Source organism: Mandrillus leucophaeus, unplaced genomic scaffold (assembly GCF_000951045.1).
Source record: "Mandrillus leucophaeus isolate KB7577 unplaced genomic scaffold, Mleu.le_1.0 Scaffold150, whole genome shotgun sequence".
Taxonomy (NCBI): domain Eukaryota; kingdom Metazoa; phylum Chordata; class Mammalia; order Primates; family Cercopithecidae; genus Mandrillus; species Mandrillus leucophaeus.
The window spans coordinates 4,486,803-4,504,029 of NW_012101477.1; the positions used below are offsets into that span (position 1 = coordinate 4,486,803).

General features: G+C 48.5%; 1 protein-coding gene across 3 annotated transcripts in view; it reads right to left on the minus strand.

The window, feature by feature from the left end:
• Positions 1–378: 378 nt before the first annotated feature.
• Positions 379–17,227, minus strand: part of MANBAL (mannosidase, beta A, lysosomal-like) — a 21,261-nt gene continuing 4,412 nt past the window's right edge. For 2 of the 3 annotated variants that reach the window (XM_011974999.1, XM_011975001.1), the window contains 2 exons: positions 15,899–16,104; positions 379–1,322 (listed from right to left, as the gene is read on the minus strand). In XM_011974999.1, coding sequence (XP_011830389.1) covers positions 1,215–1,322; positions 15,899–16,048 — 258 coding nt within the window. In that variant the 5' untranslated portion in view covers positions 16,049–16,104 and the 3' untranslated portion in view covers positions 379–1,214. Of the gene's footprint in view, positions 1,323–15,898; positions 16,142–17,227 lie in introns of all 3 variants that reach the window. The other variant, XM_011975000.1, reaches the window with a different exon arrangement.

The following is a 17,227-nucleotide window of genomic DNA, read 5'->3' on the forward strand; positions in this document are numbered from 1 at the left end:
ACACCTGGCCAATGCCACATAAGGCCTTTTACCGTATTGCACTTGGTTTTCCTCAAGCCACTGTGACGACAAGCAGCATCTTCCTCAGAAGGAACATGGGGAATGAGCAGGGCCTGGACCCAGTGGAAACTCTAACACACCCATGGCCATTCACAAGTGTTTCCAGTGACTAAAGGCCACACGAAGCACTTAGCCGGACCCTTCCTGAAAACTTCTTCCAGAATGGCTCAGCCTGCAGAGCTGCTCTTGCCAAAGCCACCCCATTATGGCCAGCTTCGCCCCCACTGTCCCACTTCTCTGGGGGGCAAGCCTTTCCCTCATCCCCAGGGCAGGGCCCTAGGCTTCCGCTCTCCCTCAGCAAAAGACAACACAGGCAGGTTCTGAAGCTTGCATGTCAGTTTATTCACACTTCCCCCAGGAACTCGCTCACTGGTCAGGGAATGAAAGAAGTGAAGGGATGGGGGGTGTACAAGTAGAAGTAAAAGGCACACCTTGAATGTGCTATGATGGGTTGAAGAGGTTGGTCTGAAATTGATGAGCCTCCCATTTCAGAGGCTCAGGAAGTTTGTGCCCAGGAAATATGCACACCTTCAGCCAAATACCCTGCACCTGATGGAGCAGAAGCAGGCACTGCCTACCCTGGCCTGGCCGTCTGCTGGCTCTCACGCCAGGCATTTTCTGGGCCTGGCTGTCGTAGCCAGTGGGATCACTAACATTGCATGGCCATGGCATCTTGGCCTAAACAAACAGGTGAGGCCTGGCTCTGTTTACACAGCAGCAACAAAAGTGACTGATTAGCAGGAGATTTGCAGTGCACAAATAATGGGAGAGGGTGTGCTTGTCAGCATTAGATAATGACGCCAAAATGTAGTGTAAACCCACAAGGAGGGGGCGACTCAAGGATGGACACATGACTAATTAAGAAAATGTGACTCTGTGAGCTGAACTGGCTTCTGAACAAACCTAATACAGTCTATGCTCACAGTTTCAGTCCCCTTGACTCTAAACCGTCACAGAAGCAGAAGGAAGAGGAAGTGATGGATTGCCGAGCTGGAGCCTAGGGACTGTCATGACTGTCTAGATCTCTGTGGTCCGAGGGCGTCACAGCCTCCTCAGATCCCGAGCCTGGGATGGGGGGGAACAGGATGTAGATTCCCAGGAGGGCTGTCCCCAAGACCCTCTCCCTGCCTGCCCGGCTCCTCGGGCCTCCTCTTCTACCGCTTCTTCTTAGTCTCTTTCTTGGGCCTCTTGTTCACAGAAGGAACAGCAGCCTTGGGCTTCCTCGTCACCTCAGCACTTCTGGGCTCAGACGGTTCGGCCTCCTGTGAGGTGATAAAAAGGAGAGTCCTGCTTAGATGGATCAAGCCTGATGCCAGCAAAAGGAGATCACATCGGAAAGCAAAGAAGCATGCCACAGAAACACAAGAGATGGAAATCGTCATTCCCGGGACCTAGCACCCACACGTATGTGGGGCTGCCCCGGGAGCATCGTGGCTCTCAGTGGAGAATAAAGGAGGCCCCACGGGGAGGGGGCAGCTTGTGGGATCTCAGACGCCCAGGCAGAACCTGGGATCCTTCCCTTTCCAGCCAACTGACTTTGTGGGAAACTCACTTCCCCTTTCTGTGTCTTGGTTTACTCACCTGTGAAATGGAAATAGCCACGCCCGCCTTACAGGACTGATGTGAGGAGGCAAAACTACGTGGAAAGCACCCAGGAAGTGCCAGCTGCATCCAGTGGCTAGCCGATCATCCTGTGTCAGGGACTGGACAAAATGTGGGCGAGGAGCTGGCTGTGGGGCAGACTCGCTGTGGCTTGCCCTCCTCTGGCTGCCATTCTTGTCTTCCCATTCAACCCACAGAATGCCAGGGCTGGGAGGGGTACAGAGGGCCCGCCAGCAGGTACGCAGTTCCACACTGTTCTGCGGAGCCTGGCAGAGGTGCCTCTGTGGGGGAGGGCAGAGGCAGCCTTGGGGCAGAATTCCAGACTCCCCTGGCGACAGGAGCAGCTCTGATTTTCAATCTATTTCATACACTGTGATTTGTCCCTTGTAAGATTTAAATGAAACAAAGTTCTGCTGCTAAGGAATAAAAGGTTCAAACCCACAGATCCAGCCCTGGTCTTTACTGTGCTGATAAGGAAGGTAGACTCCAGCGAAGGGACACAGCTTGGCCCAGGCCACTCAGGCTCATGTCAGAGAAGAATCTGGAACAGGCTCCGTGTGCTCCTGTCTAGTGTCCTCTCCTCCTCTGAGTGATAACTTGCAGTGTGCCGTGGCCAGAAAGGACGGACGTCAGAGAGGCCGGGCTAGCCCAGAGAACGCCAATCACAGCCCACAGGCCTTGTCCAGGCCACAGACTTCATTTGGCCTACAGTGTTTATTTAAAAACTCAAGCCAATTGGGAGATTTCCCATTAAATCTGGATTCCTAGATTCTCTTGAAACTAACTGTCCGGTGACACTGGCCCTGCATTCCCTTGTGGCAGCGATGGGCTGAGGAGGCGCTGCCCCTTTTCAGGTGCCGACCATGCCCCCACACCCCGCCGCCCCCAGCACTGATTGGGAAATGTTTCTCAGTGCCCGTGTTCTTTATGAGAAATAGGAAAATACGAGCAGACTAAGATTCCTGGGAGGGGGGATACTTCCAGATGAGGAAAAAACCCCTCTGTGTTTCATTTCCCAACCCGGCTTCCAGCTCACTACACTCCCTGACCTTCCTTGCTTGCCCTATTGGCCCATGGCCCAAGCCTCAGCCCACCCTACAGAAGAGGAGGGCCCATGCAGGGGAGGGCAGTCCCTGCCTCGGATCCGATCCAGAGGCCTGTCAGCTCCCTCCTATCAGCCAACACTTGTCTCCCGCCTGGGCGAGAAAACCAGTTATGAAGAGCCAGTCAGGCTCAGGGCCCCAAGGAGTGACTGTCCCAAGATAACCGAAGGGCTTCCCCTCCCCAGCCTCTCACTGCAGCGCTGGATTCCCTTGGTCTGCTGAACCTCCTCCTGCCAAAAGTCAAAATGATCTGAAGGTCCCCTACTCTGTTTATGTAACTTGGCCAAAACAAAACAAAACAAAATTTGCAAGGCCTGCCTGGATCTCTAGGAAGGAGTCTGCCTTCTGAGTTCAAGGCTGGGGGCTCCTCCAGTTTCAATGGGGCTCAGTTCAGAGACCACAGGGACAGTGAGACCCAGTTGCCACCCTAGTGCCTCCCTTACTCCACAGGCCCTCTCTCTGGAGCCTCAACCCTTCTGGCACCTCCCAGACCTCTCCCTTGATCCAGCTGTCTGCCAGACGATCAGGACCGGCGTCTCTAACGCACCTCCAACTGAACTGTCCCTGACCTCAGAAGGCCCAGCCCTCCTCTCACTGGTGGAGCAACCAGAGACCCGGTGACCTCACCGTCTCTCTGCTCCCCACTGTCCAGTGGGTCACCATGTCCTGCTGACATGACCCCCTCTACCTCTTGATTCTGCTACTCTCTCCAGCATCCAATTCCCCCTTCAGTTCTGCCCACTGCTAAGCGAAGTGCCTGCTGTCTTTGTCCATTCCTCATGCACCCACCAAAGGAACTATTCTAAAGTGCAGTTCTGGCCACTGCACCTTCCACCTGAAAGCTTCCAGTGGCTCTCTGTGGAACGGCATCTAAGGAGACCGCTTCTCCAGCCTCACCCGGGCTCCTCTTTATCCCCCACACTAAGTCAGGCCCCAGAGCTTCCGCTAGTCACCTTCATCAACAGGAATACCTGCTTCCTTGGCCACCTGGCAAACTGCTCCCATTGTTTGGCCCTGTCCATGAATACACTCCTACTCACTGTCTAGCCTTCCTTCCCTGCTCCTCCCTCCAGCTGGGGGCAGCCCCTCCTCCTTCCTCGGGCCCCTAGGCACCCAGGAACCTTATAATGTCACTACTTTTTTTAAGACAGGGTCTCACTCTTTTGCCCAGGCTGGAGTGCAGTGGCTCGATCTTAGTTCATTGCAACCTCCACCTCCCAGGTTCAAGCAATTCTCCTGCCTCAGTCTCCTGAGTAGCTAGAATTACAGGCACCCATCACCACGCACAGCTAATTTTTTATATTTTAAGTAGAGATGGGGTTTTGTCACGTTGGCCAAGCTGGTCTCGAACTCCTGACCTCAAATGATCCAACCGCCTCAGCCTCCCACAGTGCTGGGATTACAGGTGTGAGCCACTGCGCCCAGCCCATAATGCCACTATTATTTTCCCATAGTTACATGTTTTCATGTTAGCCCCTATTAGCCCATGAGCACTTTGGGATAGCTTCAACTGTTGCTGAATGAATGAATGAGTGAATGAATGAATGAATGAATGAATGAAATGAAAGAACAGCCAAGTCTCCCAGTAACCATGAGAACTTCATTCTTGTTTATTCCCATGAAAATACAGCACTTAAAACTAGGCCTCACTTTTCTATGATCACAGAGGATATGAACAGACTTAAAACCCAATATACATACCCTGGCCTAAAGTATGCCTAAGGATAGCTGCCAATAATAACAACAACAGCTGGGCGTGGTGGCACATACCTGTCCTCCCGGCTACTTGAGAGGTTGAGACAGGAGGATCACTGAAGCCCAAGAGTTTGAGGGTATAGTGTGCTATGACTGTGTCTATAAATAGCTACTACACTCCAGCCTGGGCAACAGAGTGAGACTCCCTCTCTAAAAAATAACAAGAGCCACAACAGCTGCTAATTATTTATTGTTTATAATATGCCAGGCCCTGTGTTATGTGTCTGGACATGACGGCCTCACAAAGTGCCATAATGAGGCCCAATTTATAAACAAAGGAACAGACACTCAGGTCATATGACTTGCCTAAGGTCTTAGCTGGTGAGTAGCAGACCCAAGATTTGAACCTAACCTCTTCATGGGTACAGAGTCCAGCCTCTCTCAGGTTTCCTGTGGTCCTCAGGGGTAGGAATACGTTGAATCTGAGTTAACTGTGAAACCTACTCTCTGTTTAGCAGCCCCCAGAACCACAAGCTGCCTCTGGAACGATAAGTACAGCTCCTCTGAGAACCTATCTGTCGATGGGTCACTTAAAACCCCTTGTTTGTGACTAAAGTCCCTATAGGAGTCAGAAAAGTGGGTTTGTACTCCAGATCACTTGATTTTTTACAGCTGAAGGCAGTCTTCTGTGGGTGTGTGTACATATTACAGTTATCGAGTCATCTGAATGCGTGATCTGTCTCCTCCTCACCCCAGAACTCCTCCTCTCTTCCCCACCTCAGCTTTTAGAGCCGTCATGCACCCAGTTACCCAAGCTAGACACCTCCAAGTCATTTATGAGTTCTCAGCATCCAACCTATCCCCAAGGTCTGTCCATTCCACTTTCCAGCGGGCTCTAGACCCAGCCAGTCCCCTCTGGACACACTCCACTGCCCAGCTCAGACCCAGGTCCCCTGCCAGCCCCGCTGGTTGCAACCAACTCCCACAGATTCTCCTGCCCATGCCTCTACCTCCCCATATTCATCAGAGTTTACTTTATGTTACTTTCAGAGTCAATTTTCCTAATACAATGACAACACGCCAGGCGCGGTGGCTCATGCCTGTAATCCCAGCACTTTGGGAGGCCAAGGCAGGTGGATCACCTGAGGTCGGGAGTTCGAGACCAGCCTGACCAACATGGAGAAACGCCATCGCTATTAAAAATACAAAATTAGCCAGGTGTGGTGGTGCATGCCTGTAATCCCAGCTACTCAGGAAGCTGAGGCAGGAGAATAGCTTGAACCCAGGAGGTTGACGTGAGCCAAGATTGTGCCATTGTACTCCAGCCTGGGCAACAAGAGCAAAACTCAAAAAAAGTTTCATTCAAAACAAAAACAAACAAACAAATAAAAAAAACAATGACAACAACAATCCCAATCGTGTCTGTTTCCTCCTTTAAAAACCTTGCTGGTTCCCCTTTGTGTGAGATAAATTCCAAGACACTCGGCAGGGGCTCCGGGCCTCTCGCTCAGTCTTGGCCCCTGTCTCCAGGCAGGCCCCCTTGCACAGCCCACTCTTGTCACCCTGGGCTATTGGCCAGCCAGTGTCTCCCAGTACTCTGCTCCCTTTCCTCCTCTGTATCTCTACCTGCATCCAGTACATGTGGGCACTGTGCCCATGGGGAATGAAGAGGAGAACGCACACTTAGCGGGTCTGTGTGTGGATGCTCCCCGAGCCTCTCCATTGCCCTGGTGAGCCAGCCACCACGAGCCACACTCCACTGGCAAGGCCACTCAGGCTCCCTGAGGCCAGGTGACAGCCCCATGCAAGCTGCAGGGAAGCAAAGGCGGCCGTGACCCACATGACCTGGGCCCTGGAGTCCTGGCAGCCACACAGGGCCTGTAGCTCCAAGTTCTTCACTGAAAAGAATGACTCTGAATGAAGGGCTGCCTTTTCATTTCTCCTCAAATGTACGCTGCCAGTCCAGCCACACAGACAGCAGACTACAAAGCCGACAGCCCCGCCTTTAAATCTGGGAGCACTGCGCTTCCTCTGAAGCAAGCCTCAAGTTTCTCAGCAATCGCATGTCACAAATAAAAAACTCCCGCGGCCAGGAGGCTCCTGGGTCCGCGGAGGCGTCCTCTGTGGACAAAGGCCCCATCAATAATGAAGTAGCTCTGTAGCGCTTACCAGGCCAGAAAATTGCTGCTATTCATCAAATTCGAATAATCGAATCTGTGCCACAATACATCACATCCCTTCCAGCAAGAAAAGCGCATTGAATTTTATGATTTCCACTCTACAGTTCAATGTGGATTTAGTACTGTAAATCAGGACAAAATGTCATTCTACACAGGCCACTCTTTCCTTGAAAATGGCCCAGGGAAAGAAAACCATTCTGCTACACTCAGGCACCCTCGTGCACCTTATCTTGCACGACCCTCTAAGAACAATGGAGTTGGGCAGGAAGATCCTCTTCTGATGACGGAGGCAGACTAAGAGCAGGTCAGCACTCAGACCAGTCTGCCTAACGCTGAAGGTGCTGCCCATCCCAGCGGGCCATGAGGGCCTGAGACAGGGTGGGAGCTGAGAAGTCCTCGCAGAGATGAAACTAGCAGTGGCCTTAAGCAAAGATAGGACTGACTGAAACAGAGCAGGGGAGGCCATCCATGTGGACTCAACAAGGCAAACAGAGACACGGAGTCCAGGACGCACTTGGCAGGCAGGGAGAATTGTGATTAGAAAGAACAGCCTTTGGGAACTCATTCCAGACACAATTCAGCACGACTCTGCCAGCCCTCCCCACTGACTGCTCTGCGGCTCCTTGTGTGTCCAGCCGTCTCTCCCAAGAACCGGTCGGTACACATCTCCAGACCACAGGCTGGTGGGAGCATGTTTATACCCTCATCCTGCCCACCACACGGCAATATCCCCAGAACGGGTCATTAAGCAAAAAACAGCCTGCCTCCCAATTCAACTGCAACCTCCTCCCAAGCTTTAAAACCACACTGAGCAGAAACGCAAAGTTGCTTCTGTGAGCCTGTGTCCTGAGGTGTTGAGAATGGGTGGATGCTTGCCTGCGGTTCATTATTTATTTACAGCAGGCCTCACTGGAAACCAGGGGCCTCGTTTAAAATCAAGACCCTTGTGCAAAATTTTCCAGAAGAGTCCTGACCTTCTAGGCCACTGTCCTACTGCACCACAGGAATGAGCCACCTGTGGTGCAGTAGGTGCAGGTGGCTCACCACCCTGATGAGACAAAACATCATCAGGGGTCTAAACACTGCAGGGCTTTCTGGTTGGTTGTGAAGTCGCCACGGGCATCACATTGGGAGCCACCACTCTCACTATCACCTGTGTTGAGTCCTCCACTAGATCGCAATGCTGGCCATTAGCTATCTGTCTTCCCAGCACCTCTTTTCCATGGGGGCCCTGCCCTTTCCCTATCCCATGGGGTTCAGCGGGACTCTCAGTCACTGGGGTCACAAGAGTAGGCAGCTACATGTGGCCTGGCCAAAGACAGTACTCATTCCCATTTCCCACCTGTGGGGCAAGGTGTATGTGGCCAAGGAGAGGCCTTCCATGAGACTCAGAAGGTGAGGAGAGGCAGAAGAATGGCTTTTCTCACCTGTCAATCCTGACTGATAAGGGCACTGACTGTGGCTGCTGCAGCCATCTTTCCCAACACAGAGCAAGGGCCCAGGAAGGAAGCCAGCACTCCCGGGAAAGCCAGGAGACAGACAGATGGAGCCCTGGAGACCCCTTGAACCCCTAAATCCAGCTGTGCCTTGAAATTCTCAGTTCCAAGAGCCAATACTGTTTTCATTCGGAGAAGCTGCTGGAGCTGAGTTTCTGAACTTGCAACAGGAAGAGTCCCCACTAATATAAGACGGTGGCAATCAACAAACATAGCAGTATGGAAGTGAAAGGACCTGCCTTCTAGAAGCAGACAGCTGGCTGTGAGCTGACAAGATGTGCCATAAGCACATGAACAGATGAGAATAGTCAACGCTGAAGCTAGGAGAGTTTCTCATTCACTACCGTGTATGACTGACCATCCGCCACACAAGTTGCTGAACTCAGAGTCAACACCCACATGCTTAGTTAGGGTTGGCTGAATCAACACTCGATGTAGAAATCGATCTGAAAGAGGCTTGGAGGAGGGTTATGGGGAGGAGGGAGACAGGCTCCCTACCTTAAGAAGAAACCTGCCTCCCACTTCCTACTGCACTCCATGTAGAGAGGCTATGGACCATCTCCCCCAGAAAATATGCCTGGGCATATAAACCTCACATTCTTGTACACAATTTGACAGAGATCACAGACCCTCAAACCTATCCCGAGACTTCCCTAGAAAGCCAGGAACTCCCTACTGAGAACTTTCTTCTACTGAAACCCAACTCTGAAGGAGAGCAGCTGGAACACAGTGGTGGCGTCAGATTGGGCCGGCTTTCCTCAATCATCTCCAGGGCACTGGTCTCACATGTGCTCTCCATGGACCACTCAGTGAACTTCAGGCAGGCCACACTGTCCTGGTCCCCTGCCCACTGCTCTGTCACTTGAGAGAGGGAGAGAAATGGAGACCCCAGCTTTCTCTGCCCAGCACTCCCCCTGTGGGAATGGACCTTCCCATCCCCACTCAGAGGTCACGCCACAGAACCCTCCCCTCCCCCACACTGGCCACAGCTGTCCCAAGCTGGGTCAGCCACAGTTCCTTCCCTGGGGATTCTGGAACTGAGTCCGGCAGGAAGGCATGGTTATGTTTAGTGGCTGTGCTGCATCTCATCACAGGGCCAGCAAGCAGAGAAGCAGGGTCCTCGTTAGAAAAGCAAAAGGCAGGAGAGGAACAGGAAGGGAGGCAGAGGGCATGCCGGTGATGAGCAGTAAGTTCCAGTTCCCGCCACTTCCGGAGGCGCTGCCGCACTCCTGCTCTTGGGTTCTGGGACAGCACCTGCACCTTCTCAGTCTACCTACATTGCAAGGAAACTACTTCAACAGGTTGGGTATGCTCCAAGTTCACATCTTTCCTGGATCTTCATTTCCCTTGAAAAACTTAGCAACTCATTCTTGGGTTTCAAGTAATAATGCTGTATTTGTTTGGTTTGGTTTTTTTTTGTTTGTTTGTTTTTGAGATGGAGGCTCGCTCTGTCGCCCAGGCTGGAGTGCAGTGGCGCGATCTCAGCTCACTGCAACCTCCACCTCCCAGATTCAAGTGATTCTCCTGCCTCAGCTTCTCTAGCAACTGGGATTACAAGCACGCACCACCACGCCTGGCTAATTTTTGTGTTGTTAGTAGAGATAGGGTTTCACCATATTGGCCACGCTGGTCTTGAACTCCTGACCTCAAGTGATCCACCCACTTCAGCCTCCCAAGTGCTGGGATTCCAGACATCATAATGCTCTGTTAATAAAATAATTATCAGGTCTCTATTTCCCAACTTCTTGCTCACTTTTCCTTTCCCACATGGAACATTTTGCTATTATTTCAAACAACACATCTAAGAACTGAACATATCCTGTCCTCCTAAAATTGGTTTCTGTTTGAGGGAAATCATCTAAAGACTTGAGCAGTGGCTGCATATTACAATCACCTGGACACTTTTAAAAAAATACTGATCCAAGCCGGGCACACTGGCTCATGCTTGTAATCCCATCACTTTGGGAGGCCAAGGTAAGAGGATCACCTGAGCCCAGGAGTTCAAGACCAGCCTGGGCAACATAGTGAAACCACGTCTCTACAAAAAATTATTTAAAAATTAGCCAGGTGTGGTGGAGCACACCTGTAGTCCCAGCTACCGAGGAGGCAGAGGAAGGGAGGATCACTTGAGTCCAGGAGGTCAAGGCTGCAGTGAGCTACGATTATGCCACTGCACTTCAGCCTGGGCAACAGAGCAAGACCCTGTCTCTACATAAATAAAAAGAAAATACTGATCCAAGGCTTCAGAGAACAACTGAATCAGAATCTCTGGGTGAGGTCTAGGCCTTTGAAAGCTCCCCAGATGGTTCTAATGTGCAGCCTCGTGGAGAATCATTGACCAGTCCAAAGACCAGCACTCTCATTCTCTAATCCCAGCTCACAGTGAACAGATAGCATCGATCAATTTCTTTCCTCCAGAGCAAAGCAACAGCCCCCAGAATCCTTTTCACCATGGCCACCATGCAATCGATCAGACTTGGCATGAGAGATGAAACTTACCTGCTAACCTGGACTAGATGGAAATGGTACTAGGACCTATTATCTTCTATTTTAGAATCCAGCCTACAAGAAAATGCTTGGATTAAGTGTGGCCCACACCTCCATCAGGCTCAAACAAATGTTTGTTTTTTTAGGTCTGAGTTTAATTAGGTACCAATAAGAAAACTTTTTCATTTGGCTTACGATTCTAGGGACATGGGTTTTCATTTTACAAACTGATTCTTGCTCCTACTATGAAAAGGAAGGGGGTGGGGTGGGAAGCATTTGTATGTGTTCCCTTTTTTCCTCCATGATTAACCCCAAAAGAGCTTTCAAATAATCTGCTAAGTATTGAAGTACTGAAGTCATAAGCGAGTTGCAAAAAATCGGCTTACTGGAACAACAGGAAAGGCATTCTTTTGCTTTTCAAAGGCTTTCCCATCATCTGGAGCCAAAAATATTATCTTCTGACCCAAAAAGCCACTAATAAACCTTGTTTCTATAGGCTAAGCAAGAGGGAAGATTTTGCCCTGAGCAAAACAGCAAAGGCGGCAAGACTGTTCTCTGGGTCCTCCCACCCTCACTTCTGCTCCCTCCCCTACCTCCTGCCACCCTCCACTTCCAGGTATCTCCCAACTGCCTTCAGGCTGCCTAGAGTCTTACAAGCTGCCCGCACTCCCATGGGCTCCCTTTCTCCCTAAAAGTACCCCATCCCCATATTAAAACCCCTTTCTTTCCCCTCCAAACTCCTTCCAAATCTCAACTATTAGGGACAACCTCTAAGCAGCACAGTCTCAGCACTTACCCTCTCTTTGTAATCCTGTTTATGCACAGAATGCTGTGTTCCCTTTCTATCTAGTTAGGAGTTTGGGGAGTGAGAAAGGCTGCCTTATGGAGACACACAGAGAGCTAGCAATAGAGCCCCCTGTGTAACCTGGGGCCATTTGCTCCCCTGATGCACCAGTAAAAAGTTAAGATTAACAGTATTATATTTTTTTGCTACTGATCCATTGAAAAGCTAAAAAAAAAAAAAAGTTAAAACAGTAAGCTTCAGTTATGAAGACAATTCACTTGTGTGAGCCTTGTTTCCCTAAATGCAAGATTAATAAAAATGAGAGATGTCATGTACTATATTTAAATTTAAAAAGATGAGGCTGTTGTCCAAAATTAACCTCTAAATGGCAGTGGGGGGGGGGGGTATGGTGGCATATTTTTGAACCCTTTGTCAACTCCCTGCCTCAAAAGACTTTAACACACTATCCCACTGAAAACCTTAAAGAGAACAATAAAGGGGCTCCTTTTCTGAAGTTTGCTGAACTAACCCAGGCTTCTGTGGCTTACCTCTAAGGGCTTCAAGCACAACAGGAGGTGAGCAGCCTCCCTGCTCTCCAAACAGCCACACAACTCTGTCTATAAAACAAGAAGGCTCATCACCTCCCTCCCTCAGGACTCTCTGCAGGCCTCATCAGCCACCACCAACAACCACGTTTGTTATTTATAATACTGAATAGCACACCACATCTGTGGGGGCAGAGCCCAAGAGCACAGGGGTGATGTTTTTAAAATGTGATACAATTGTGGGTGGAAGAACTCCAATCGTGATCTTTCTCAAGACACCAGAATAACAGATGTACAAGACAACCTAGAGGCCACAAACTTGTCCCTGTTCACCAAGGTTTTCCCACCCTTGCTGGCTGCTCCTCCGCTGCCTGTCCCCTTGACACTGGAGCCCCGCCAGGCTCTGGCCTAGGCCCTCTTCTCATCTCCCTCCATATTCTCTCCTTAGGAGACCCTGTCCCTTCTCATGGCTTCAGACGACATCTTATCAACACTCACATGCTGGTCAACACTCAGTCTATGCACTCCTCCTGCTAGAGACGGTAAATGCACCGACTTTCTTGACAGAACCACCTGGATATGTTAAAGCATCTGTTTAAAACTGAACTTGGTATGTTCCTTCCCCGCACCCACCCTAAGCCTGTTCCTTCACCATAGTTCCCCACTGCATCAATAGGTTCCACACTGTATCAGTAATTCCCCATCATCCTCCCAGCTACAGAAGCAGGATCTCCAGGAACAGTGATCTCCAAGATATATGGATCTCCAGAACATATTGGGTACGTTAAGTGAGAAAAGAAAGTTGCAAAACTGTGTTTAATAGCATGCTATCTTTTATTTAATGAATGGGGGAATAGAAATGTATATGTACACACCACACACATATATATGCATTTGTTACCGTTTTCAAAAAGAAACAAAGAAAAGATAAACTAATAACAACTGTTAACTATGTGGGAAGGAAGAGAACAGGGTGGAGAATGAGATTAAAGCAAACTTCTGTGAATATACCTTGTAATATAGTTTTGACTTTGAGAAATATTATATATAAATGTTTTATATAATTAAAACAAATAAAATAAAAATGTTAAAAATACCTAAAAATTAAAAACAGATTGAAGCAAATTAACCGAGCTATATCTCATGATGGGAGACCTACACAGAGAAAAATAGTTACTAAACACAGCACTTTGACCTTATATCTCCACAGAGACATATTTTAAGGCCAAAGAAGAACCACAAAGAAGTCTTAAATTTCATTCTGAATCTTAGTAGTAAACATATAGTTATTTTAAAAATGTAACTGGTATATTGGAGATGTGCAGAATAAAGTTAATATACATCGCTAATGTTAGAGAAGCATGCTTGCAAGGTTGGCCCTTGACTGGCATCTGGGAACTTGGATTCCAGGTGGTTCTCACAATTCCCAGAAATGATAAGAGTGGCTCACCACGCCTAAACTGTGTAAACAATACAGTTCATGCTGAACACCTGCTTGCTTTCTGGAAATATGGAATTTTGGTACATGGTAGGCCAAGGGTGCTTCTGTGACCAGTCCACAATAAGAGCTGTGGGCACTGAGTCTCTAACGAGCTTCCCTGCTAGATAACACTTCACACACATTGCCGCAACTCCTTCCTCTGGGTGTCCAATGGGAGAGCACGCAGACGCCTGTGCCTGTTTCCTCCAGTCTCTGCCCCATGTACCTTTTCCCTGTGCTGCCATACATGGTACCATTTCACTGCCACAGCTGAGAGTCCCCCTAGTGCATCACTGAACCTGGGGTGGTCCTGAGGACCTCGGATACAGTAGGCTCTAGCAGACACATCACTTTGTTAATGTTATTGAGAACAAGATTTCCAGCATAAGATAAAGAAATACAAGACACTAGTATAAAATCAAATAGATAGAAACACTATCACCTTACATTTGAATTGGAAATACTAGTATGAACTCACTTTTTCATTTCTTAAAAAATGTTTATTTTCTATTTCCGTTTATTGAAAGGCCTAGATGCAATAAGAGCTCAGTAGCACCGAGAATTTCTAATGCCCCAACTGTAGCTTCTAAATACTATTTTCTAACTAAAAAGAACTAGAGCATTTTAGAGAAATGACTGATTCCAAGACTGGGGCAGGAAATAAGCCTGGGGCCAGGCCAGCGGCTCATGCCTATAATTTCAGCACTTTGGGAGGTCAAGGCAAGTGGATGGCTTGAGCCCATGAGTTTGTGACCAGCCTGGGCAACATGGCAAAACCTTGTTTCTACTAAAAATACAAAAACTAGCCAGCCATGGTGGCACACCTGTAGTCCCAGCTACTTGGGAAGCTGAGGCAGGAGAATTGCTTGAACTTGGGAGGCAGAGGTTGCAGTGAGCTGTGATTGTGCCACTGCACTCCAGCCTGGGCAACAGACAAGAACCTGTCTCACACACACACACACACACACACACACAAAGAGCCTGTGACATCTTACTGAACCATGAAGCAAGGAAATATCAAAGACTAATGAAGTATGACAAAGAACAAAGATACCAACTTAAAGGGGCTCCCACTGAACATAAAAAACAAATTAATGGCAGACAAGTGCCCTAAAAAAAAAAAACAACTAAAACATATCAAATATAAAAAAAATATGTTCAAAATGCTATGAAAACCAAAGCTTCACTGGTCAACACTGGAGGTTGCTAGAGCCTGAATTCACAACTTTGAAAATTGATAAATAAAGGGAAAGAACCAAGCATTTTTCCTGCTCTTCATTATGAAGAGCAATTCAGAGTAATCATACAGGTGATAAGGAAAAAGTCTTTGTTAAAGAATTCCAGCTAACAGATGCAGAAGGAAATAATGGATCTAAGCAACGACCATCAATGGATGCTAAAATCACTTAGGTGAAAGACTGACAGGGGATTTTCATCAGCTGGTACCACCTAAACCCACCGATCAATCCTAGAATCTCTAAATGTGCAGCAGCCAGACATCACATGCCTGTTGATGCCACATAGTAGGGAGTACACAGCACCAGCTCTGAGGTATTCACACCCAATAAGCTGATTGGAATGGAATCAGGCCTCTACATAGAACGCCTGTTGATAGGAAACACAGGGAACAGAGAAACACGTTAAATGACACCACAGAGAAGCAATAGCCAATTCCTGGGATGTAGGTATCCCACATGATAGATGACCTGCTTTCTCCAACAAATCAATGCCATCAGCAAATGAGTGGGCAAGAAAATGGGTAGAAGGAGGGTGTATAGTTATGAAGATATTTACAGAGGAAGAGTCAACAACAACAAAAATGCCAATTTGACCACATCATTCTCATACTTAAAACCCTCTGGCCCCTGTCCACACCTCTGGCTGCACCTCTCATCATGTCCCTCTGTGCTCTGGCCACAGTCACCTTCATTCGGTTCCTCGAACTAGCCCCTTCCTTTATTCTGAGTCCCTTGCACGTGCAATGCCCTCTCCCTGGAATGTTGCCCTCGCCCCTTGCCCACTTCGCCTGGCAGAAGCCTGCTCATTCCTTCAGTCTCAGCTCAAACACTGTCTCCTTGTCAGGGACCACAGTCCAGGGTAAGATCAGGTCTCTCCCCTTTGTTATATACCCTCGATGTACTCTGTACTTCTCATGGGAACACATGGGGGTATATTTTTGTTATCTGCCTTCCTCCCAAGGACTAGATGCTCCTCAGGTGCAGACACTACATCTTGCAGCAGAGTCTGAAATGTAGTAGGCACTAAATAAAAATCTCCTTAATGGGTACATGAACAAATAAAGTATTAACTATGTGGTTCAACCCACCAGGTGGGAACTCAGGGGCGCGCTAAATCAAAAAGGCCCACTGTAGACCCCGCTGATCTTAGTTGCGGTGGCATCTACTGTTAGTACTCAGAATCCAGCCTGGCACTCAGAGGAGCTCAAGCTCCCAAGGAAACACTCACCGCCTCGTGGGACTTGGGAATGGGTACGATGATGGCCAGCACACAGATGAGCTGGAAGATGGCTCCCAGGAAGAGTCCGTACCGTAGCAAGTTCTCCAGGAAAGTGGGCTCGGGCACCTCCGGAGGTGAGAAGTCTAGGTCAGAGGCCATGGCCCAAGTTGCTGGCTGCCTGATGTCTCTTCTGACTCACCACTCTTCAGAGCCAACTTGTAAATGCAAAGGGTCAGTGTCATATTTCTGTAACTGACATTTATTTATTTATTTATTTATTTATTTATTTATTTATTTGAGATGGAATCTCACTCTGTCACCCAGGCTGGAGTGCAACGGCATGATCTCGGCTCACTGCAACTTTGGCCTCCTGGGTTCAAGCCATTCTCTTGCCTCAGCCTCCTGAGTAGCTGAGATTACAGGTATGGGCCACCACACTCGGATGATTTTTGTATTTTCAATAGAGACAGGGTTTTACCATGTTGGCCACGCTGGTCTCAAACTCCTGACCCCAGGTGATCTGCCCGCCTCAGCCTGCCAAAGTGCTAGGATTACAGGCGTGAGCCACCGCACCCAGCAACTGACTTTTAGCTTGAACAAACACACACATCCCCCCAAGAATATATACAGGAATTGTGAAATGTTAACAATTCTTGAATCTAAGCTGGGGACATATGGTTAGTCACTGAACCATTCTTTCAACTTTTCTGTACGTCTGATGTTTTCCAAATATAAAGTTGAGAAAAATAAATAAATGCAAAGGGAAGCACTTCAACAAAAATCTCAAATCAAAATACATTTACTAAAGGCTTGCCACGTTTCAGGTTTTGTTGTTTATTTATTCATCCAGTCATCCATTCAACAAGTATTTCTTGAATACCAAGCACTGAAGAATGAGCAAAACAGACAAACCCCTGCTTTCTTGGGGCCTACATGCTCAGGATAGAAGGAGACAATGAACACATTGAGACGTGATATGCCAGGTAGTGATAAGCATTTTGGAAAAAACTTAAGGGCATCACTTTATTTTGTGACAAGAAGGCTGTCTCTGAAGAACAGAGATGGGAATAGAGTGGAAGAGATAAGAAGTGAGAGAGTGAGCCATTTGAGTATCTGAGGGAAACATGTTCCAGGCAGGGAAAAAAGCAAGTGTGGAGGCCCCAGGGTGGGGAAATGAGGCCAATACAGGGAGAAAAGTGATCAGGAGGGAGGGTGGAAGGAGGTAAGATCAGAGAGGAACAGGGTCGGACCCTGATACCTCCAATTTGATTGAGTACAATGTAAAGCCACTGAAGGGTTTTGAGCAGAAAAGTGACATGATCTGACTTCCATTTTTAA